This window comes from Hyperolius riggenbachi, chromosome 8 (assembly GCF_040937935.1).
Source record: "Hyperolius riggenbachi isolate aHypRig1 chromosome 8, aHypRig1.pri, whole genome shotgun sequence".
Taxonomy (NCBI): domain Eukaryota; kingdom Metazoa; phylum Chordata; class Amphibia; order Anura; family Hyperoliidae; genus Hyperolius; species Hyperolius riggenbachi.
In genome coordinates this window covers 231,547,243-231,572,336 of record NC_090653.1, presented here as the reverse complement: position 1 = coordinate 231,572,336, position 25,094 = coordinate 231,547,243, and the positions used below count along the sequence as shown (strand labels likewise).

Here is a 25,094-nt window from a genome sequence, read left to right as displayed (position 1 = left end):
GGCTGAGATATTAATTTTGGTGCAACCACTTGGGCTAGACTCATGATTCTTGATCTCTGTATGATCCCCCGGAGCCACTGTGTATTAATCTGTTATCAGCGCAAATGTGGCATTTATCGTTTTTGAATGACAGGGGTATATAAGTTTAAACCTAAAATCTCTCTCCACGGATATGGACTGTGATTGGTTGTCCACCAGAGGGGCAGGCGTGGTCCCACCCCAAAACTAGCTTCAATAAAACAAAGCTTCAGGCAGAGAGGAGGAGTTCTATCCATTTTCCATCCTGCCAGAACCAGCTGGAGGACCGAGGGCTGGTTCTGTTTCTTAGTTCTGGAACAAAGGATTTTTTCCATGCGCTAAGACTTCCAAAGCGGACATTTCCACCTGAACCTAAGTATTCGTATTTTCTTCCCCTGTTTATTTTTATCCTGCGCTACTATTGTCTCTATAATTGTTGATTTTAATGATTTTCTGTATATATTAATTATTTATATTGCATTTATAATAAAAGACTTCTAAAAGTCATTTATCTTTTGGCTACACCTGCTATTCAGCCACACACAGAAAGAATTCTAGCTTCTGAAGATTGCTACTGAGAATTGTTGTTATTAGTCAGAACAGTCTATGTTTTAATCGTTCTATTTGCAAGTATTAGTATCAGGCAGATTGGGGCTTCTCTTCCCATCAAAAAGAGGTGGTGGGCAGCCTAGTATTTTGTGTTTAATAGATCACACGCCTCCCTCTGGTCTGTCTGCTGCCAAAATTCCAGCGGTTTCAGCTCATCGATTGCGTCCACGAGATTGGATGGTCCGTGTGCTGAAAGGCATTGTGCGGTGTGGCCACAAGGGGGCGTATGACAATATCCTCATGGGATTTCTCAGGGTTTTCTTTATTTTCAAAAGCACTTCCTGAATGGCATTTACTCAATCTACTTGACAAAATAGCGCGCAAGCGAGTAGGGATGCCATTCCTCATCTTTGTACTTATCCTTTCCTGGGAGTACTTTTACAATGAATAAAGGGGATATTGAGAATCCCCCATAAGGAGATGGACTTGTCCAAAACCTGTGACATTAGGCAGTAGACATAGCAACACAGAAAAAAGTAATTCATAGAGCTCTTTACTCTGGGACAAATGTACATTTTATGTGTATGTATTTTACCAAAACTGCACAGTGTGATTCCGGGTAATTAATAGGGAATTGTGAAAAAGCAATAATTCCTATTCATAACAGGGGGCCGTTGGAGTCTGTGGTCCTCTGCACAGTTCAGCTGCTTTGTGGGCTGGGCAGGATGGGATTGCATCCCACCCGGCAAGCAAATTCACTGGCCTGTATTAATCCGAATGATTGCATTTTGCTTAGTGTATCAGGCTGTCCCCTCTAGGGACATTAGACTGTATGCTCCTCCATGGAGAAAGATGTGCTTGAATTGTTCAATGTTCTGTTTGAACCACTATAGAGTATGAAAAAGACACGTGTATAAATAAAACTCAAATCGTGGTCTGACATTAATGACAATATCAGCAGCCTTACGTAACCTATTCCGAGAAAGTCTGCAGCAAAATCCCGCTTCACCCACTACCTCCTCCTTTATGCTGAGGGGTTCCCCATCCCTCCCCCCAGGGAAAAGCCCAGAGTGCAGGATTAAAACTCATTACTGCTTCAACGGTTTAAAATTAGCCATAACCGCTGGTAGCTTAGCATATAAATCAGACTAGGAGAGGGAGGAGAATCCAGCTGTCTTCATGCTGCTTTCTCTGAGGTCTCTAAATCCACGTGCTCTGCTGTCTGCTGGTGTGAAAAGGATGCCTATCACGTGCGGCCACCATAATCACCGCAATCTGCTTGCTATAATTATAAAATATACACATGTAAAGGCTGTAAAGATTGATAACTCTGAAAGATTTGCTTGGGTCTATACATTAAGACAACCTACCCCGCAACATTCAATGTCAGAAAAATTAATCAGAAAAATCCACAACCAATGATCGACACATAAAAATAAGAATTTCAGATTTCTCAAATTAAAAAAGGCTTTTCGATTTTTCTGTACAACCGATCATTTTTTTATCAAATTGTCGTAAAAATAGATCATTTTATTGTATCGTGTGTGGCTACCTTAAGACTGTGTTGCTACTGACAGCTAAAATCTGATGGGTTGCTGTAAATTACTGGAATTCAATACTAGTCTTTATCCTAAATAATAACTTATACACACAAAAAAACCGGTAATCATCTGCTAGAGTGCTGCATGAATGTATCTGCCTCTGCAGATACTACTGACCACCTAGGTCTATTATTAGACAGCCTAGTTGCCCTGGGTACGGTGATTAATCAGAAAGATGATCTCAGTCCCTGACTACAGAAATCTAGGGAGATGCAGGCACCATATGCTCATGCAAAATAAAATGCACTGATACCATAAAATTTCCACCGAGTGTCCAATGCGTCTTCTAACCTTCTTGTAGCTCCTAGCTGCTTTCCGGCATCCTCCATGTACTGCTCCACGCGTGTCACCTTACCCACCTCAGGTGACGTGACATGCCGTCAGCCGCGTACAGATACCAGGAAGCCGCTAGGAGCTACAGGAAGGTTAGAAGACAGCGCTGGACACCCGGTGAGTATTTTCTTCCCTGCAGAACCCCCCAAGGCATAGTCCCCATTATCCCCTCAGGCATGCCAGTTAGTTGAAACTTCCGGTTGCCTGAGTTTCAGATAATGAGGGCTTTCATTCATGATTCCAGTGATGCTATAATTTGTTTGTAGTGATAGCCAGGAATCACAAGAGTCTCACAGGTATGCTCACTGGAGGTTTTATGATGAGGATTTGTTTCCCAATCGCAGCCTATGGCTACTTATTGTGGCTGTCACAATCAGGCCCTTGTGTCTAATCTCAGCATAGGCCAATGGGCGGCATGTGTGGCCTACTGATAATCTCCTTGGTTCAAGTGTCTAGAAGTGTCTTCTAGGCTCAGGGCTAAGAACTCCATTCTCCATACGATTACAACTCCATACATACACATTTCTGATATGACTATTATAATGGTCTGCTTTAAATACAGTGTTCCTGCTGCCTAAAGGATCAAGCTCCAAGAAGATTTCAGTGAGAATAGCTGCTTCTTGCTATGTGTCCATAGTCTCACAAGTGGAGCAGAAAGTACTTTGATTTGTCCTCCCACAATTGCAGGAATAACCAGCAATAAGTAACAATCATCTCACAGGCATGCCCACAGTTTATATACTTTATTTTTTTGGACTATAAGACTCACTTTTTCTCCCCCAAAAGTGGGGTGACAAGTCACTGCCTCTTATAGTCCAAATGCAGAGAGTTCCTGACTTGTGAACGCCTGCCAATACGAACCTCCAACCCGCTGCAATTCCGGGAGCTCCCTGTACTGTGCCCATGCAGAGGAGGACACAGGGGGACAAACGGAGCACACAGGGGGACACAAAGGGGCATAGAGGAGGACACAAGGGGGGCACAAAGGGGCATAGAGGAGGACACATGGGGACACAAAGGGGCATAGAGGAGGAAACAAGGGGGACACAAAGGGGCATAGAGGAGGACACAAGGTGGACACGAAGGGGCATAGAGAAGGACACAAAGGGGCCTGAGGACACAAGGATGACACAAGGTGACAGAGGAGGACACAGGAAGACACAAGAGGTACAAGGGGGCATGAGATACAGAGGGGGTATAATCCACAAGATGCCCCTTCACCATGGATGCACCAGGTTTAGTATATATATTTTCCCCTGGTTTTTGTCCTCTTAACCTAGGTGCATCTTATGGTCAGGAGCGTCTTATGCTGGGAACACACGCTTAGTTTCGATAGATGCGTTCGATTGATAAATTCCGTCATGTCCAATATTCCTCTTGATCGTTTTACCGCTCGATTCCTCATAGAACTGAATGGAAAGAAAAACTAGCGGAAAGTAAGAAAATCTGTGGAGAATCGAGAGGAAAAACTGATCGAGCAGAGAATTGAACGTGAAAAACGTATAGTGTGTTCCCAGCATTTGTCCGAAAAATACAGTACATGCTTCAGTAAGCTCTACTCACCAGGTTGTGGTTGGCGGTATTGGAATCATCTTCGGGAAAAGGTATGTAGACACCCAGTGCCACACAATTAGCAAAGATGGTCATGAGGATAAGGATATCAAAGGGTCTGGTGTTAAGTTTTAAGGAAAGAGATTCACATAAAAATGCCCAAAGGTTTTATGCAACAACAAAAAAAATAGCATTTGTGCCTTCTACAAAACAGCCGTACAATTTGAGTAGGATGCTTACAAGTTAAGGCGAGTACACACGCCTGATTCCTTCAAACGACGGGTCGTCAGACCCGCCCGCGGGGCGGCTGTTCTGATGGCAGTTTGCCTGTGTACAGTCTGTCGGCAGGCTGATAAGGCTGGTCTTTACTGATCCGCTCGGCAGATCGCGTGATAACTGCTGTGATAGCAGTTATCACGCTTTAGTGAATCGAGGCCAAGAGGTGAATTTTCTGATGTCACAACCAGGGCAAATCTCTCCATATACCCCACTTTGGGCAAACCATACTTTGCCACAATTCCTAACGATGCCAGACACTAAGATCTGGGTAGACCACAGCATAACCAGACATGCTAACATTGTAGATTACAACACCCTCAAATCCTTTTCTGTCTTAAAGCACGAATTTAACTTGCCCCCTTACATGTACTTTAGATACATACAGCTAATGCATGCATTTGCCGCCCAATCTCATTTCAAAGAATGTACATTACTAGTCATATCTCACCCCATAGAAGAAGAAATCATAAAAGAAAATTTAGAGAATGTTGTGACCACTTTTTCCTCCTTGGGGGCGAGGGATTGCTGAAGATCTTCGTAAAAAGTGGCAGTCTGACATTCCGGAATTAACAACAGAAAAATGGGAAAGTATTATTGATTTCTCTTTCACAGTTAACATTGCGTCCCGAGACGGAAATAATCTATCCCACATCTGCAGGAAAATGCAATAGATTCAAAGTAATAGGAGCTATTTTTTTTCCATGTATTTTGGCAATGCACCCACATAGTGCCTTACTGCCAACAAATACATGCAGAAATTCAGAAACTCTGCCCTTCTCACCAGAGGTCTTACTGTTAGGCAGCCTAGAGAATAAACTCCTATCAACCCACAAAATGAAAGCCTTCAGGACTCTGGTTGCCTACGCTCGAAAAATGATCATATTAAAATGGAATAAAAAAACTCTTCCTTATAAAAAACAATGGGTGATTTACAGTGGGTTGCAAAAGTATTCGGCCCCCTTGAAGTTTTCCACATTTTGTCACATTACTGCCACAAACATGCATCAATTTTATTGGAATTCCACGTGAAAGACCAATACAAAGTGGTGTACATGTGAGAAGTGGATCGAAAATCCTACATCATTCCAAACATTTTTTACAAATAAATAACTGCAAAGTGGGGTGTGCGTAATTATTCTGCCCCCTGAGTCAATACTTTGTAGAACCACCTTTTACTGCAATTACAGCTGCCAGTCTTTTAGGGTATGTCTTTTTTAAAAATCAATGACTGCAAAGTGGGGTGTGCGTAATTATTCAGCCCCCTTTGGTCTGAGTGCAGTCAGTTGCCCATAGACATTGCCTGATGAGTGCTAATGACTAAATAGAGTGCACATGTGTGTAATCTAATGTCAGTACAAATACAGCTGCTCTGTGACGACCTCAGAGGTTGTCTAATGAGAATATTGGGAGCAACAACACCATGAAGTCCAGAGAACACACCAGACAGGTCAGGGATAAAGTTATTGAGAAATTTAAAGCAAGCTTAGGCTACAAAAAGATTTCTAAAGCCTTGAACATCCCACGGAGCACTGTTCAAGCGATCATTCAGAAATGGAAGGAGTATGGCACAACTGTAAACCTACCAAGACAAGGCCATCCACCTAAACTCACAGGCCGAACAAGGAGAGCACTGATCAGAAATGCAGTCAAGAGGCCCATGGTGACTCTGGACGAGCTGCAGAGATCTACAGCTCAGGTGGGAGACTCTGTCCATAGGACAACTATTAGTCGTGCACTGCACAAAATTGGCCTTTATGAAAGAGTGGCAAGAAGAAAGCCATTGTTAACAGAAAGCATAAGACGTCCCGTTTGCAGTTTGCCACAAGCCATGTGGGGACACAGCAAATATGTGGAAGAAGGTGCTCTGGTCAGATGAGACCAAAATGGAACTTTTTGGCCAAAATGCAAAACGCTATGTGTGGCAGAAAACTAACACTGCACATTACTCAGAATGCACCATCTCCACTGTCAAATATGGTGGTGGCAGCATCATGCTCTGGGGGTGCTTCTCTTCAGCAGGGACAGGGAAGCTGGTCAGAGTTGATGGAAAAATGGTGCCAAATACAGGGAAATCTTGGAAGAAAACCTCTTGGAGTCTGCAAAAGACTTGAGACTGGGGCAGAGGTTCACCTTCCAGCAGGACAATGACCCTAAACATAAAGCCAGGGCAACAATGGAATGGTTTAAAACAAAACATATTCATGTGTTAGAATGGCCCAGTCAAAGTCCAGATCTAAATCAAATCGAGGATTTGTGGCAAGATCGGAAAACTGCTGTTCACAAACGCTGTCCATCTAATCTGACTGAGCTGGAGCTGTTTTGTAAAGAAGAATGGGCAAGGATTTCAGTCTCTAGATGTGCAAAGCCGGTAGAGACATACCCTAAAAGACTGGCGGCTGTAATGGCAGCAAAAGGTGGTTCTACAAAGTATTGACTCAGGGGGCTAAATAATTACGCACACCCCACTTTGCAGTTATTGATTTCTAAAAAATGTTTGGAATCATGTATGATTTTCGTTCCACTTCTCACATGTACACCACTTTGTATTGGTCTTTCACGTGGAATTCCAATAAAATTGATTCATGTTTGTGGCAGAAATATGACAAAATGTGGAAAACTTCAAGGGGGCCAAATACTTTTGTAAGCCACTGTACATTGTATTCAAGAGCCACCTCCTGAGGAAGTAATATCTTCACAAAACGTGTCGAGCTGAGTGCTCTGTCTTGTTAAAAATACTTTGTTCGTCAGTACCTTATATACATATATATGAGATCTAATAGTGGAACGGAGGATCTGAATAACCTCATAACATATAGATTTACCACCAATGTTTGCCAAGCATAGTCTTGTTACAATATGTACAGTGTGTACGCACTCTTTATATGTAAATATATTACATTGGATTAGAAACGGACTGGGATGGTTACTTTTTAGAATGTCTGTAATGTTTTGACTTTTTAAAATGTTTAATAACATTTCTAGTTTAAATTATTATTGACATACAGTATGACTTTCTTGTGATTGGTATGGTATATCTGACTCACCTCCAAAATTTCCATAGACCCAGTTCAATATTTAAACTCTATTAACCGGGAGGAGTGGGGATTTACGGACATGTTTATTCACTGACAACACTAGTGTGATCTCTCTATTGGGACCAATTGGAAAGTCACAATTTGCATCGTTTAAAAGAAAATAAACATGTCAGCCTCCATTTCCTTCTCACTTTAGGTGTCCCTTAGCAGTAATATTAAATATGCTGTGAAAATTTAGAATACACAACCCATCCTACTAGCTAACTCCTATACCTCCCCAATGTCAACAGCTAATGCTGTCCGCATTGGTGTTCCAAAACTAACTGGCAATAGTGGTAAGAGGTGATCAGTCAGGAGTCAGCCTTGACACAACTACTCAGCAGCTGATCACAACTGCAGAATTTCATAGAGTTGAGCAGGGGCATAACTAGAAATTGCCGGGCCCCCAGCAAATTTTGGATAGTGAGTCCTCAGATCTCAACATTAGATTACATTACATGCGGGAGTTGCATTGTTTAAACAAACATGATATTAAAATAAACTGATGAGTCAGACACGACTTTTGTTTTAAAGGTAGAAAACCTAAGTTTAAAGTGATCATTGCATCAGGTGCATAATAAGGTTTATTCAGCTCCCATACACACAAATATTGAATTATTAATCTTACTTAACGTTTCCCTGCACTGACTAGTAGTTTCCAGGTAGGGGTTGCCTCTGCCAAGAATTTAGTGTGTGTACAGAGGTGTTCTGATCCCCCTTCTATGCATCAACGAGTGACCAGCTTGGTGGATCATCTTGGCCATGCCCAATTTGTGCCACTCCATTGTGCGAAGCACGCTCACCCGTCCATACCAGCACAACGCGTTGCTAGTCTTCAAGCTAATGATGCATCTGTACAGCATTGGGCCTTGAACTTGCGCCTGAAGGATCAAGTCCTGATGCCTGTGAGGACAGAAACTGCACCATTATGCAGTTCCAAATGCAGTCATACTTCAAATAAAGTGTCATTTTAGAAAATAAATACATAAAAGAATAGCAGATTTATTTAAAATATATAAATAAATAAACACTGCATGAGTGATCACAGCCCACCAACAGAAAGCTCTGTTGGAGGGCAGAAAAGGGGGGGGAATCACTTGTGTGCTGAGTTGTACAGCCCTGCAGCGAGCCCTTAAAGCTGCAGGGGCCTGAGTTGTAAAAAAAATAGCCTGGTCACTATGGGGGTGTTACCAGGGGTCGAGTCCTGCGTGGACGCGGGTGAACGTCGTCCACCCACTTTTTCTTCAGAGTGAACGCCGTTCACCCTGTCTTGTGTGGAGGGGAGCAGCGCAGAGAAGGCGAGCTATGGGGACAGTGGGGATGGGCGGACATCTCTATCCCTCACCTTCGTGCTCACCTTCCTGCCTCTCCCCTCCAGCGTTTTGAAATGTCGGGCCCGGCGGCGAAAGTGGGCAGAGACTTTCCGCCTTCTTCCAGCCGCAAGGGACGCTCCGCTCTGTGTGCGGCTAGAAGACCAGACTAGCCGCACACAGAGCAGAGCGTCCCTTGCGGCTGGAACGAGGTAAGTCTCCGACCACTTTCGCCGCCGGGCCCGACACTTAACAACACTGGAGGGGAGAGGCAGGAAGGGGAGCACGAAGGTGAGGGATGGGGGGGGGAGATGTCCGCCCATCCCCACAGCTCGCCTTCTCTGCTTTGCTCCCTCCGGGTGGGGCCACACCTGGCTACCTGGGCACATATACCTCTGCCTACATACACTGGGGACATAAACCCCTGGCTACATATACTGGGGACATATACCCCTGGCTACATATACTGGGGACATATACCCCTGGCTACCTGGGCACATATACCCCTGCCTACATATACTGGGGACATATACACCTGCCTACATATACTGGGGACATATACCCCTGGCTACCTGGGCATATATACCCCTGCCTACATATACTGGGCATATATACCCCTGGCTACATATACTGGGCACATATACCCCTGCCTACATATACTGGGCATATATACCCCTGGCTGCATATACTGGGCACATATATACCCCTGGCAACATATACTTGGCATATATACCCCTGGCTACATGTACTGGGCATATATACCCCTGGCGACATATACTGGGCACATATACCCCTGCCTACATATACTGGACATATATACCCCTGGCTACATATACTGGGCACATATACCCCTGGCTATATATACTGGGCACATATACCCCTGCCTACATATACTGGGCATATATACCCCTGGCTACATATACTGGGCATATATACCCCTGGCAACATATACTGGGCATATATACCCCTGGCTACATGTACTGAGCATATATACCCCTGGCGACATATACTGGGCACATATACCCCTGCCTACATATACAGGGCATATATACCCCTGGCTACATATACTGGGCACATATACCACTGGCTATATATACTGGGCACATATACCCCTGACTACATATACTGGGGACATATCCCACTGGCTACATATACCCCTGGCTACATATACTAGGCAACTATACCTCTGGCTACATATACTGGGGACTACTATTCTCATGGCTACTTATACTGGGGACACCTATAGACCTGGCTACCTGGGGGTACCTATTTTGGGGGAACTGCTGTCAGATTATCTGCATTTTTGTGGAACCGCTGTTATGTATTTTGGGGAACAGCTGCCAGATTATGTGTATGTTAGGGGAACGGCTGCTGCCAGATTACGTGTATTTTGGGGAACTGCTGCCAGATTGTGTATGTTTGGGGGACCACTACTGCCAGATTATATGTCCTTTGGGTGTTACGTGTATTTTGGGTGTTCCGCTGCCAGGTTTCGCGTATTTTGGGGAACTGCTTCCAAATTATGTGTATGTTGGTGGAACTGCTGCTGCCACATTGTCTATTTTGGGGGAACCACTTCCATATTATCTGTATTTTGGAGGAACTTCTACCAGATTATGTGTCTTTTTGGTGAAATGCTGTCAGATTGCATCTATTTTTGGGGGATACACTATGGCAGAGCTCAAACTTCCTCTGCAGACCTTTTACATCACTGCTAAGGTCATGTATATTTGGCCCCACCCATGACCACGCCCACGGTGTGCTTGACCACGCCTATTTTTGCCACGCCGCAGGAATTCTCCAAGTGAGTCCACTCACTTCTTTTCCCAGGACTAGACCCCTGGGTGTTACCCTACAGTCCTTAAGAGGTTAAGGATACATAACAGAAGATGCATATTCTGTGCCTTTACCAGTTACTAATGCTACTCTGCATTCATTTTTCAAAACTTGTATACAGTAGAACGAAGAGGAAAGGATACTTCCATTCCACAATGCTGATGCAGGCCCTCCGTATGGGGTTGTTAAGGTGCAGACAGAACAGAGCTCTTGGGCTGCGGTGCACTCCGCTGGCACCTTGATTCTTGTGCTTGCTGTAGTGCTGTCGTTTCTTATGAGCCTGGGAACTGCTGGTGGAATTCAGTGTATCTGTACCATTCAACATCGCTCCATCCATGGAATAGCGCCAACAATGCAGGACCGCCTCTGCAGTTTCCATAAAGGGCTCCGCCTCCTCGCTGGAGTAAGGTGGCGCCGGCTCTGCATGAGAGTTGCATACAAATTATGAGACATTGGTACAAACATTCAAGAAATTACAGTCTGCAAGTCTGCACTAATATACAAATGAAAATGTGCATCTCAACTTCTTAATTGCCCATATACAGGGTGGGCCATTTATATGGATACACCTTAATAAAATGGGAATGGTTGGTGATATTAACTTCCTGTTTGTGGCACATCCTCTATTTCCAAGATGGGTTTTTAAGTTCTTTTAGTGTTTTTTATCCTGCTGGCGCCTCTGTTATCCTATTATGTACATCAAGTCCACCCTTGGTGGAGGGTTGTTCCCTTCCTTCTTCTACTACAGAGAGTGACTTTATAATCCTGAGTGGGGTCAAGACAATCTCCCCACCTGCTTTGACAGTGGTTACCTAATTGGTAACCCTGATTTGTGAGTATTAAATTAATATTGTTACTCTTCCAATTATACATTACCAGTACATACTACACTATATTGGGCTCTTGGTATTCTCTCTTTTTCACATTTTGATTTCAGTGATTTTTCCATAGTAGAAAAAGAGAAAATCCTTCTTAGGATTCTCCATTTTAAAGAGACTCTGAAGCGACTTTTAAAACAGCTTTTTACCTTATATTCTACATGGTCATGTTTGCCCCTGCTAAAACGCTGCTCTCCCGCAGCAGAACGAGGGGTCTTTACCCCCAAATCCCCCCTGCAAAATCCACCACCAACTTGGTCGTAGATTTTGCTGCTCCTGGAGGCAGAGCTCTCGGCTGTAGCCCTGCCTCTCAGTGCCGTCTATCAGCGGCGGATCTCCGCCTCACCCGCCCCTCTCAGTGAAGGAAGATTGAGAGGGGTGGGGAGAGGCGGTGATCAGCGTTGATAGACGCGCTGAGAGGTAGGGCTGCGGCCGTTAGCCCTGCCTCAAGCAGGGCACTACGGAGGGGATTTGGGGGCACTACGGAGGGGATTGGGGGGTAAAGATTTGGGGGGTAAAGACCCCTCGTTCTGCTGCGGGAGAGCTGCGGGAGAGCGGCATTTTAGCAGAGGCAAACATGCCCATGTAGAATATAAGGTAAAAAGCTGTTTTAAAAGTCGCTTCAGAGTCTCTTTAACTGTGACTATTTTTAAGCCAATTCTGATGTCATTTCCTCCCTTACTCTCCTCTGCCTGATTGTGTATGCATTGCCCGCCCTCCTCCCAGTCTTCAGGCACTCCCACCCAGCTCTGCAATAGAAAGTGCATTGTCTCAGCATGAGAAATATTGGCCAACCAGAGAGGAACAGAGGTGTGGGAGGGGAAACAGGAGGGAAAGAGGCTTCAGCCAATCAGGCTGCATTAGTTAAGTCTGAGGGGAAAGTAGAGAAGCAAAAAAGGACAACCCAGCATGCCCTGCAACGTCCTTTGTGTGGCAATGTACCAAATAAGAGTCAGGTAAACTGGGGAATGACCATTTATCAACAAGAAAAGTAATAGTGGATTGCCTGGTTAGCATTCCTATTACTTGTTTACCAGATAAAAATAAAGAAGTGATTTTAGATTTTATTTATGCCAAACAGTTACACTGTAAAACCACTACCTCCTCTATTACCAAGATGGGTTTTACCAAGATATGAGTCTCATATTGTTTCCAGTACAGGAAGAGTTAATAAACTTCAGTTGTTATCTATGCAAAAGAGCTTCTCTGAGCTCTCTGACCCAATTTGGGTCAGCTACAGTGCTGTTTTCTGAAGCACTTATCACAACTTGTCTCTCACTATTTCTCGTTTTTTTAAGATTTTACTACCATGAAGTTCAAAGGGTCATTAGCTCTGCTCTGTTTCATCATTTAAAATACAGAGTGTAATTTGTAAGATGCAAATATTAGAGAACAATGTAATGTTACAATGTTATAGAAAAATTAAAAAAAAGCTTTATAACTGAAAACAAAAATGAGACCAATTTTCTTTGCTAGTAATGTTCTATTACTTATCCATACTACACATGCAATTCTTTATACCTTAAAGGGGTTCTCTGGTATGTTTAAAAAAAAGCTAAAACTGACACTTACCTGGGGCTTCTATAGGCCCCCTGCAGCTATAATGTCCCACGCCAACCTCCTCCAATGCTCCATTCCCCGCCGCTGGTAACCTGCTAATTACTCATCTAACTAGACGAATAGAACTGCGGCTGCGCGTTTAGGGAGCTTACTGCGCAGGCGCAGTACAAAGTTTTCTTGTACTGCGCCTGCTGCTGATGACACGCGCGGAAGCGAGCACGTGCGCGGCCATGGCTGCGCAGCCGCAGTTCTATTCGTCTAATTAAGACGAGTAATTAGCAGGTTACCGGCGGCGGGGAACAGAACATCGGAGGAGGACGGCGCGGGGCAGCTGCAGGGGGTCGATAGAACCCCAGGTAAGTGTCAGTTTTAGCTTTTTTAAACATACCAGAGAACCCCTTTAAGTTTTTGTTTTTTTTCTGCTTCAGTGTCACTTTAACATCTTGAGGACCACAGGTTTACACCCCCTAGTGACCAGGCTATTTTTTTACAATTCAGCACTGTGCAGCTTTAACGGTTTATTGCGCAGTCATACAACTTATAATAATAATAATAATGGCAGTATTTGTATAGCGTCTTTCTCCTGTCGGACTCAAAGCGCTTGCGAGGCAGCCACTAGAGCGCACTCAGTAGGCAGTAGCAGTGTTAGGGAGTCTTGCCCAATGAACTCCTTACTGAATTACTGGCTTACTGAACAGGCAGAGCCAAGATTCGAACCCAGGTCTACCATGTCAGAGGCAGAGCCCTTAACCAGTACACCATCCAGCCACTGCTTAGCTTAGCACCCAAATGAATTACCTCCTTTTCTTCCCTTAATAGAACTATCTTCTGGTGGTCTCTGATTGCTGCGGCGATAGTCTTTTTTTTTTTTAATTTAAAAAGAATCGTTGTTTTTTTTTTCTTCACTTTACGTATCCCCCCTCCTTCCCCCTAAATTGTCCTTAGACTGCGATCCATACACTACTTTATACATGCATAGGCAGACATGAAATCAACAAACGTTGATTAAGGTTAAACTGTTAAAGACTAATTGTACACGGTTTATTGCAAGTTTTTTAGACTTTAAGTTTTTTCCTCAAGCATGATACAGAATGTATGTAATGTAACATACAGAGACTTTCACGTGATTTTGTAGGCTTATTCAGCAATCATTGAAAAAGCATACAAAATCATATATAAGTCTCTGTATGTCACATTACTTCTGTACTTTTCTGATCCCGTTCTGCATCATGCCTGAAGAACAAACTTAAAGTTTTGAAAGCTTGCAATAAACCATGTAAGTTAGTCATTAACAGTATAATCTGAATCATCATTTGTTGGTTTGATGTCCTCAACTAACACTGCATAATATTTCACTTGCTTTACGAATAGTAGCCGACTTGTTCGTTTTTATATATGATCAGCTGCTCCACTGACACATATTAAATCCAAAAAAATGCTGGTTTGTGTATGGATGATCAGGACAATAGGTAAAGCTCAATGACTGCAGTCAGAAATATATAGATGTAAGCATGAGACAGAAGCATGACATGGGACAGGGCCTATAACCTTGCCCCCCCAAAAATTAAGTAAAAAGGATCCATCAGGTTTAGATTGTGAGCTCCCCTGAGGGACAGTTAGTGAAATGGCTATGCACTATGTGAAAGTGCTGTGAAAGATGGAGATCATTTTTCATCTTCTGGTAAAAATAACTTTTCAGCATTCTGAAATTGAAAAGGTACCAAAAAGTAGGTAAAAAGTACTGATAAAATTATTCTGAGTATTTGTTCTATCTTGCTGGTGGTAAAGGCCTAGGACCCACTTGCAGCATTTTGGCCAGCATTTGCGTTGTAAAAAACGCTCTCTTACTTGAATGAAATTTGTGGCAAAATCCCTGCGATTTTCTCAAAATCAGTGCAAAATCGTTTGAAGTGAAAGTAAATGAGAACGAACTCTGGTGTGACTCTCGGTGGTTGCATGCAGCCTCCAAGATTCTAAAGCTGAGAGAGACCAGGAGCCCAATGGTGCAATATAGTTTGTAAAGGATGGTGATAGCAAATTTGAGATGTGTTATACTCACAAGGGTGGGTTACAAGAACTTGCAACCACCATCAGAGCCTGCGGAAAATAACCTATCCAAGGTCTGCTATGCAGGTGCTGGCAGTTCCCTCTCCTTGAGATTTTGAAAACATGAAGTTTGCAAAACTAAAACCCCCGAAGGGTATATCCTAGTCTGAATAACACTGTGGAAGGCGCCCTGGATATATACCTTATCAGACTAGAGTAGGAGTGATTTCGTCTTACCTCCTTAGAAGAACAAACCACATTTGGTAGAAATAATGTTTATTCATGCACATAAGACAACGCGTTTCACGGGTGCTAGCCCACTTCCAAAGTGCCTCAGTAGCAGTAGTCATGAGTGTGAGCCCCTCTATTACTAATACGAAATCACTCCTACCCAGCATACAATAGTTGTAAAAGTTATATATCCAGGGCACCTCCAACTGTGTTATTTAGACATATGAATGAAAGCGTTTTTCAAAATGCACATGGTGGCCAAAACGCTGCAAGTGGGTCCTAGGCCTGAAGGCATTTTATTGAGTGGGTGTGAAAATATCACCTAGGAAAAATCTTTGAAGAAAAAGTTAGTTGAATATGGACCGTGGTTCTAAAAAGGAAAAAGCCAGTTGGCTGCAAAATAAAATGAAAAGAGATTACATTTCAAACAGTGGAAATAAGATGGAGCCCACTCAGCCCAGAGACCTTGGCAGATCTGGGCAACTGCAAATTTCCATATGCGTGGACATGGTAATATACACTGCCCAAGAAATAAAGGGAACACAGAAATAAGACACCCTAGATCTGAATGAATGAAATATTCGTATTAAACACCATAAATACTTGATTATAAGCAGACCCGAGTATAAGCCAACCAACTTTATCTTACAAAAACTAAAAAATTATTGACCTGAATATAAGCCGAGGTATCTCCAGTACAGGTTAGCCAGCCATAGGTGCCCTGGTATAGGTTAGTCAGCCATAGATACAACAGCATAGGTTATCCAGCCATAGGTGCCCTAGTATAGGTTAGCCAGCTATAGGTGCCCCAGTATGGGTGCCATAAGTGCCCCAGTACAGGTTAGACAGTCATAGGTGCCCCAGTATGGGTGCCATAGGTGCCCCAGTATATGTTAGCCAGCTATAGGTGCCCCAGTATGGGTGCCATAGGTGCCCCAGTATAGGTTAACCAGCCATAGGTTCCCCAGTATAGGTTAGCCAGCCACAGGTGCTCCATTATAGGTTAGCCAGCCATAGGTGCCCCAGTATAGCTTAGCCAGCCATAGGTGCCCCCAGTATAGGTTAGCCAGCTATAGGTGCTGCAGTATAGGTTAGCCAGTCATAGGTGTGCCAGTATAGGTGCAATAGTTGCCACAGTATAGGTTAGCCAGCCATACGTTCTTTAATATAGGTAAGCCAGCCATAGGTGCTCCAGTATAGGTCAGCCAACCATAGGTGCTCCAGTATATGTAGCCAGGTGTAGATGTCCAAGTATCAGTAGCCAGCCATAGGCGCTTCAGTAGCAGCAGAGGGGAGCACAGAGGGGCAACCCAGGAGAGGGAGGAGTCGCCCCCCTCCCTGCAGCTGAGTCCCACTGTGCTGCTGCTCCCCTCTCCTTCTATCTAACCTTCCAACCTGCGGTAGGAGGGCACACAGCCTGTGGGGGGAGCAGAGAGCAAACTGCTGGCTTATACTCGAGTATATACGGTTGTCACGGAACAGCCGTGAGAAACGAAAACGCAACCGCAATCGGTTTCCGCCCTCGATTGCCTTACGCTGCCAAATCAGAATCTCATGTCTGTGTATACCATTCAGTCCAGCCTGGAGGGTCTCTGCTGTCTTTATAAGAGCAGCAGAGTTCTTTTCATGAAACCTGGTGCCTGTGACCTGTTAGCCAGAGGTGTAAACTCAAAGCTTGTCCCAGCTGATTTCACATTCAGATGCTAATTAAAGGAACCAAAAGGTCCCTTACATACAGGGAGATCCCAGGAAGCTAGTCACAGCTTGAAACTAGACATCCTGGCTGCAGCAAAAAGCAGGAAGAAATGAATGTTGTATATGGTTTTTTGCATATTTAAGGAATACCGTTCAGGTGAGAAATGTGAAAGTTATATCATTCTGCTGGTCCGGATCTTGTGAGTATTTTGATATTAAATTGGGGCCACTGGCATAACCAGAACTCGGGGGATTCCACCGTTTTTTGGTATCATATGAACTGGCCTAGTCTGAAAAATATGAATATGTGATGGTCATGTGTGTGCGGAAAGCGTAAGCCGAGATATGGCAAATGTCATATTTGGTGGGCCTAGAGCACCCCTCCAGGGAACTCACCGCCCCTGTCCAACCCCTGGGCTGTACTTGAGGCTCCACCCAAAGGTGGGCATTGTTCAAAAGTGTTTGCAAGGGACCACTCCCTTATTCCTCCAGGTCCGAAGGTATACCTGTGCTAGCAGTACCGCGCAGCGGTACTGCTCAGAACCCGAGTTCAGAACAGGTGGAGGGGGTTCCCCCTCCTCTGACCACAGGGATGAGACCTTTCAGCCGCTGGCCTCGTGTGCAATGATCAAGTTGGCTGAAACTGACAGCGTCCTCACAGCAGCAATACAAAGCGACCCAAGCCTGGAGGTGCTCAGGCAGCAAGCCTCTGAGTCCCTCGCAGACGGGGCCGATTTCAAGGTGTACTGGGAAGGTGGGAGACTGTACAGCGAGTCTGTACAGCCCCCTACCGGTAGATCATATGCGAATACCAAATGGCTTGTAGTCCCGAGTGCGTTCAGGGGACATGTGCTGAAATCCGCACATGATAATTCCCTGACAGGACACTCTGGTGTCCGCAAGACACTTGCCTGTATTCGGAGACAGTTTTATTGGCCCAGGATGAACAGGGATGTAGCAAACTACTGCAAAGCATGTGCCATCTGTCAGGAGCTGGGAAGGTCCAGGGATTCCCGCGGGGTTCCCTTAGGTCCACAGCCACTTTGCAGGGAACCCCTGCGTGGGCTGGCTGTTGACCTACCCAAACCACTGCCCGTTGTCAGCAGTTCCGGCAGACACCACATCCGACCGCAGTGCCGCAAACGCCCTGTCCAGAACGGTCCATGTCGGGTCAAACCTGAGGGTTGCAGACCGTGACCTGTCCAGTGGAACCGAGCCGCAGGCGCCAATGGGTTTTCCCGCCGTGCCGGCAGCTCGAGACCCGTCAGCCAGGTTTACCGACACGAAGCGGGCAGCCGACACCGGAACGCTGATGGGCTGTCCCGGTGTCAGGGGGACAGAGGCGGGACAAGGTCCTCCAGCACCCAAGGCTGAGACACCAAAGTGCGCCCCTCCATCCCTGCCACCCCAGTCATCACACACTGATTGCTATTAGACTAACAGGTGCCACAGGGCCCACAACCTCCCCAACACCTTAATATTTAGTTATCTGGCTTTCAGTCACTGCTATGTATCCCCTTTTCTTATTTCTTTCTGCTTCAAACACAATTAGGAATGACAGCTGACTGAATTGTGCGCCCCCTCCTACACTGCGCCCTGAGGCTGGAGCCTCTCCAGCCTATGCCTCGGCCCGGCCTTGCAGGGGGAAGTAGACCCAACAGCGCCAATGGCTGCTACGGTGGATGTCTTGGTGACAACCCCCTACACCGCATCCGGAAGGGGAGGTGTCACGGAACAGCCGCGAGAAACGAAAACGCAGCCGCAATCGGTTTCCTGCCTCGATTGCCTTGCGCTGCCAAATCAGAATCTCATGTCGGTGGATACCATTCAGTCCAGCCTGGAGGGTCTCTGCTGTCTTCATAAGAGCAGCAGAGTTCTTTTCATGAAACCTGGTGCCTGTGACCTGTTAGCCAGAGGTGTGAACTCCAAAGCTTGTCTTAGCTGATTTCACATTCAGATGCTAATTAAAGGAACCGAAAGGTCCCTTTCATACAGGGAGATCCCAGGAAGCTAGTCACAGCTTGAAACTAGACATCCTGGCTGCAGCAAAAAGCAGGAAGAAATGAATGTTGTATATGGTTTTTTGCATATTTAAGGAATACCGTTCAGGTGAGACATGTGAAAGTTATATCATTCTGCTGGTCCGGATCTTGTGAGTATTTTGATATTAAATTGGGGCCACTGGCATAACCAGAGCTCGGGGGATTCCACAGTTTTTTAACCGGGCATGCAAACATGCCCAAGTTTGGTATCATATGAACTGGCCTAGTCTGAGAAATATGAATATGTGATGGTCATGTGTGTGCGGAAAGCGTAAGCCGAGATATGGCAAATGTCATATTTGGTGGGCCTAGAGCATCCCACCAGGGAGCTCACCGCCCCTGTCCAACCCCTGGGCATTGTTCAAAAGTGTTTGCAAGGGACCACTCCCTTATTCCTCCATTTTTCCACCTTCATGAACACACGGCCACCGTGAGGAACAAGTGGTGGCCATTTTGCTTGAACTTAGCTGAAACAAAGAACTTGGAACCAAGGACTTGATGATTTTCCCACAAAAGGACATTTTCCATGAAACTAAGTATTTTTTCTCCCTCTATTTTATTTTTCATATTGGCTATTATTGTTTTAATAATTGTTGATTTTAATAATTGTCTGTATATATTAATTATTTATATTGCCGTGAATAAACGACTTTATCCAAGTCATTCACTGTTCCGCTACCCTGCTTCACAGCCGCACAAACTGGACCAGACTTCTGAAGAGACGCTACTATTGTATTGTTGCTAGCTAGACAGAATACAGCGTGTTTTAACCGTTTTTATTTGTAGATCTAGGTTCAGACAGTCAGCGGGCTCCTCTGTCCCATGGTAACAGAGGTGGTGGCAGTTATACCCTGAACTAGTGTGTAATTACCGTACCTCACAGGCTCCCTTCTGGTTTGTCTGCGGCCAATTCCCAACAGTTCCTGCGCATTGACTGAGACCAGAGTTCGCACGATCCGTGCGCTGGCACCGTTTGGAAGGCATTTCGCCGTCTGACCACTAGGGCTCCTGTGACAACGGTACTTAGTTCTTTACATAGTTGATTGTGCTGACAACCAAATCACACAAATATTATCGAGGTCTGGATTTAAAGTCACACTCAAAATTAAAGTGGAACAAAACACTACAGGCTGATCCAACTTTGATATAAGATCCTTAAAGGAGTTCTTTCGCGAAAAAAGTAGGCAGTTAAAAAATGTGACAGGTTTTGGGCCAGTCCATCTTTTTAAGGGGGATTCTCAGGGCTTTCTTTGTTTTCAACAGCATTTCCTGAACAACAGTTGCAAAATTTAACTGACATAATAGTGTGCAAGTGATTAGGGAGGCCGGCTGGTATCTTGCTATTTTGGCAGTTAAACTGCTGTTCAGGAAATGATGTTGAAAACAAAGAAAGCCCTGAGAATCCCCCTTAAAAAGATGGACTGGCCCAAAACCTGTCATTTGTCACATTTTCTAACTGCCTACTTTTTTCGCGAAAGATCCCCTTTAAAACAAGACATTAGGCTCAGTAGTGTGACAACATGAGGCTCAGTAGTGTGTGTGTGGCCTCCAAATGACTGTATGACCTCTCTACAATGCCTGATGAGGATGTGGATGGTCTCCTGAGGGATCTCCTCCCAAACCTGGACTAAAGCATCCACCAACTCCTGGAAAGTCTGTGGTGCAACATGGCGCTGGTGGATGGAGCAAGACATGATGTCCCAGATGTGCTCAATTGGATTCAGGTCTGGGAAACTGGCAGGCCAGTCCATAGCATCAATATCTTTGTCTTGCAAGAACTGCTGACACAATCCAGCCACATGAGGTCTAGCATTGTCTTGCATTAGGAGAAACCCAGGGCCAATCGCAACAGCATATGGTCTCTCAAGGGGTCTGAGGATCTCATCTTGGTACCTAATGACAGTCAGGCTAGCTCTGGCGAGCACATGGAGGGCTGTGCGGCACCCCAAATAAATGCCATCCCACACCATTACTGACCCACTGCCAAACCGGTGGTGCTAGAAGATGTTGCAAGCAGCAGAATGTTCTCCATGGTGTCTCCATACTCTGTCACTTCTGTTACATGTGCTCAGTGTGAACCTGCTTTCATCTGTGAAGAGCACAGGGCATTTGGTGAATTTGCCAATCTTGGTGTTCAATGGAAAATGCCAAATGTCCTGCATGGTGTTGAGCTGTAAGCATAACCCCCACCTGTGGACATCAGGCCCTCATACCACCCTAATGGAGTCTGTTTCTGACCGTTTAAGCAGAGGCATGCACATTTGTGGCCCACTGGAGGTTATCTGGCAGTGTTCCTCCTGTGCCTCCTGATGTACTGGCCTATCTCCTGGTAGCTCCTCCATGCTCTAAGCACTACACTGACAGACACAGCAAACTTCTTGCCATAGCTCGCATTGATGTGCCATCCTGGATGAGCTGCACTACCTGAGCCACTTGTGTGAGTTGTAGACTCCGTCTAATGCTACCACTAGAGTGAAAGCACTCAAAAGTAACCAAAATATCAGCCAGAAAGCAAAGGCACTGAGAAGTGGTCTGTGGTCACCACCTGCTGGGGATGTCTTACTAATTGCCTATAATTCCCACCTGTTGTCTAGTCCAGTGTTTCTCAAACCTGTCCTCATGACTCCCTAACGGTGCATGTTTTGCAGGCAACCTCACCTATGCACAGGTGGGGTAATTAGTGTCTCAGCTACGTGGAATCCACCTAGCTGCGACACTAAATACCCCACCTGTGTATGGGTGAGGTTGCCTTCAAAACATGCACCGTTGGGAAGTCATGAGGACAGGTTTTTGAAACACTGGTCTACTCCATTTGTACAACAGCATGTGCAATTGATTGTCAGTGTTGCGACCTAAGTGGACAGTTGTTTCAGTGTTCTCTATTTTTTGAGCAGTGTATATGTAAAGTGCACACAATACATGAACACGGATGTATGGTCACAGGGTGCAGAAAAAATTAAAAGTACAGTGAATACATTCTAGATCGTCTGGGGCTCTATTTTCCTCCAGGTTTCCATAACAGCCATGGCTACCGCCTCCACTACTGCAATTCAAGTCCAACATTTCTTTTCAATAGAAGAGTAGTACAGTAGTAGAGTTCCACTTAAAAAATAAGTGCCATCAAGTCACATTGACCTACAAAGTGGTCAGTGCAAGTGATGCCGGTGCAGCAGAACTCATTCCAGTGGTATATCCTTTAATCTGTCTGCCTGCTCATCAATCACACCCTGCTGAGCTCAGTAGTTTTGGCAGAGGGAAAAAAATTAAAAATCAACTTTTCTTTCCTATGGATCTTCAGAAATTCCTAATTTACAAGCTGGTTATCCTACGTTACATCCTCTGTACACTGAACGTGTAACTCAGGTCATTGACCCACACATACCTTGTTCATTTTCCTCTTCGTTCAACATCCTCTCTATAGAAAGGGACGGAGGGGGCTGTTCGTCTCGCTGACAGTCATCAAGGTGTCAGTGGTGGGATTGACGTCTCCTCTCTGCCGATGGTCTGGCGACTCTGGACATTACTGCATCTCTGGCATTCTAGTTCTCTTCTTCTTCTGTCCTGGCCTAGACAGGAGAAAGAGGATAGGGAGATTAGTGGATGGACAGATGTACAGGAGATGGATACACAAGCTAAAGAGAATAAATGTAAAGTGCACCACATGGCAACATAGTCCTCTAGGAAAATAATTTAGGCACTGAGGGAGTGCTGGGTTCTCACCTGTTGATATAAAAGGAGCAGATCCCCCTCCATCGCTCGTTGCCCCCTGCCCAGCAATGCCCAGATCCAGCTGGGTTCCCTGAGCTTTCTCACTCTCTCTCCCCCCCTCCACCAGGGGATTACTAAAGATTGAATGCTGAGCCTTTAAAACAGGTGGGGGGAGGGACCTCGGGTGGCAGTGACATAGGGAATCTATACACAGGATGCAAAGCCTCATTATATTAATATTCAGCTTTACAGACTGATGGGAGAAAAGTGAACACATTTAAATGCATTTTGATATGGATTGGTAGATATCCGGAAAAGTAAAGCCTACTCAGAAATGGACTCTAAATGCAAACGCATTAACAGGGTGTCAGGATAAGGAGTTCAACTCACAAGCTTCTGTCAGCTTGGCCAAGACAAAATTACTTTTTTATACAAAACTGCCAAAAATCCACACATTTTACAAATGTTGCCATAAACAGATAACCTATGCGCAGTGATGTGATGTTTGTTGTTGGTTGATGACCTGTTTACAGATGATGCCATGTTCCTCATTGGTTGATGGCCCGTGCACAGTGATGGAATGATGTCATATTCCTCATTGGTTGATGACCCGTGCACAGTGATGGAATGTCATGTTTGTTGTTGGTTGATGACCTTTTCACAGATGATGTCATATTCCTGGCTGGTTGATGATCCATGCACAGTGATGGGATGATGTCATATTCCTTACTGGTTGATGACCCGTGCACAGTGATGGGATGATGTCATGTTTGTCATTGCTTGATGACTGGTGCACAGTGATGGGATGATGTCATGTTTGTCATTGCTTGATGACTGGTGCACAGTGATGGGATGTCATATTTGTCATTGGTTGATGACGTGTACACAATGATGGGATGATGTCATGTTTGTCATTGCTTGATGACCTGTGCAGCATAATAGGATGATGACATGCAGTGTTGATAACACGCAGCTTTCACAGCTTTCTTGATCTCCCAGCAGCTTGTAGCTTTGCAGATCCCTGAGTTTCTTCCAGTGCCTCTCCATTGTGCCACTGTGCCCCTCTGAAAACACACCAGCTGGTGGAAAATGCGTGGTCCCATCCGCGGGCATCGACGATCATGCTTGAACATTCTGCCTACTCCGTGGAGGAAACTATGGGAACTACTAGGCTATGAGAGGCTGGAAGAAGCCCCAGGTAAGTAAAATTGAACTTCTTGCCCCTTCTAATGGTGGCTACACATGTTACAATTTTTCTGTTTGAATGTACCCCAATTCGATTAAAACGATTAACTGTGTGAAAAAATTGAGAAAAAATATTTTTTTTATGAATAAATTTGATTGAAATGGTCTTTAATTGTTGTTGCTTACAATCGATTGGAAAGGTTGGAAATATCAGATCAAATTTGTCAGAAATTGAATGGTGTGTGCTGGGTTGTATGAAAGTCATGCTACCTAATTTTAAGTGTACAATAAAAAATAAACTTTATTTGTCAAAGTGACACATTATTTTTTTACTGTAATAAATGTTGTGTTGTTGATTAAAATAAATGAGGAACAGATTTGTTAACGTAAGGTAAATTTTCTCAGGCTGTTTGTGTTGTGTGCCTTTATACATAGCAGTGATAGCCAGAACCATGAAGAGGGTCCATAAGTGGGGGGGTGCTCAAATTTAAAAAAGAGAGGTCAGTATGGGTCCTAGGTGGAGGGAGAGGTCCCTGTGGGTCCAAGGTTGAAGTCATTGTGAATGCTGGGGGAGGGAGAGGTCACTGCTGTCAGAGAGACACTATCTTACCTGCTCCCACACAGCCACACAGCTATGGGAATGCTCCCACACAGCTGTGGGGACGGTTACACTAGGATTCCTGTATGGTACCCCTTTACTCCAAAGCGTCCCAGATGGGGAACAGCTTCCTAATCTAGAAAAAGATAAAGCGCTCCATTGTGCATTACCAAAGGATGATTTAATCGCAAATTTAAAAGTTCTACTTACAAGATGCAGAATGACAATTCGCTTATCAGCGGTACAGTCCACCGCTACACTCGTATGCAGGTTGGCAACAACGCGCTGTGGCCGGCAGTGCGTCCTCCGATGGTCAGGGAAGCCGTCTCGCAATGGGTGAGATGCCTACACCCATTGCGAGACGGCTTTCCTGACAATCGGAGGACGCGCTGCCGGCCACAGCGCGTTGTTGCCAACCTGCATACGAGTGTAGCGGTTGACTGTACCGCTGATAAGCGAATTGTCATTCTGCATCTTGTAAGTAGAACTTTTAAATTTGCGATTAAATCATCCTTTGGTAATGCACAATGGAGCGCTTCATCTTTTTCTAGATTTGCTTGCTTTTGCCAACTTTAATTGGAGCAGCACAGTGCATTGGGA

At 44.9% G+C, this 25,094-nt stretch overlaps 1 protein-coding gene across 7 annotated transcripts in view; it reads right to left on the bottom strand.

Moving 5' to 3' along the window:
* CACNA1F (calcium voltage-gated channel subunit alpha1 F) overlaps positions 1–25,094 on the bottom strand; it is a 349,606-nt gene that overhangs the window by 304,160 nt on the left and 20,352 nt on the right. For 4 of the 7 annotated variants that reach the window (XM_068248311.1, XM_068248315.1, XM_068248316.1 and 1 more), the window contains exons 1-4: positions 22,724–22,808; positions 22,386–22,569; positions 10,695–10,971; positions 4,065–4,170 (exon numbers count right to left, since the gene is read on the bottom strand). In XM_068248311.1, the coding sequence (XP_068104412.1) occupies positions 4,065–4,170; positions 10,695–10,971; positions 22,386–22,413 (411 nt within the window). In that variant the 5' untranslated portion in view covers positions 22,414–22,569; positions 22,724–22,808. Of the gene's footprint in view, positions 1–4,064; positions 4,171–10,694; positions 10,972–22,385; positions 22,570–22,723; positions 22,809–25,094 lie in introns of those variants that run through there. The other 3 variants (XM_068248313.1, XM_068248312.1, XM_068248314.1) reach the window with 1 other exon arrangement.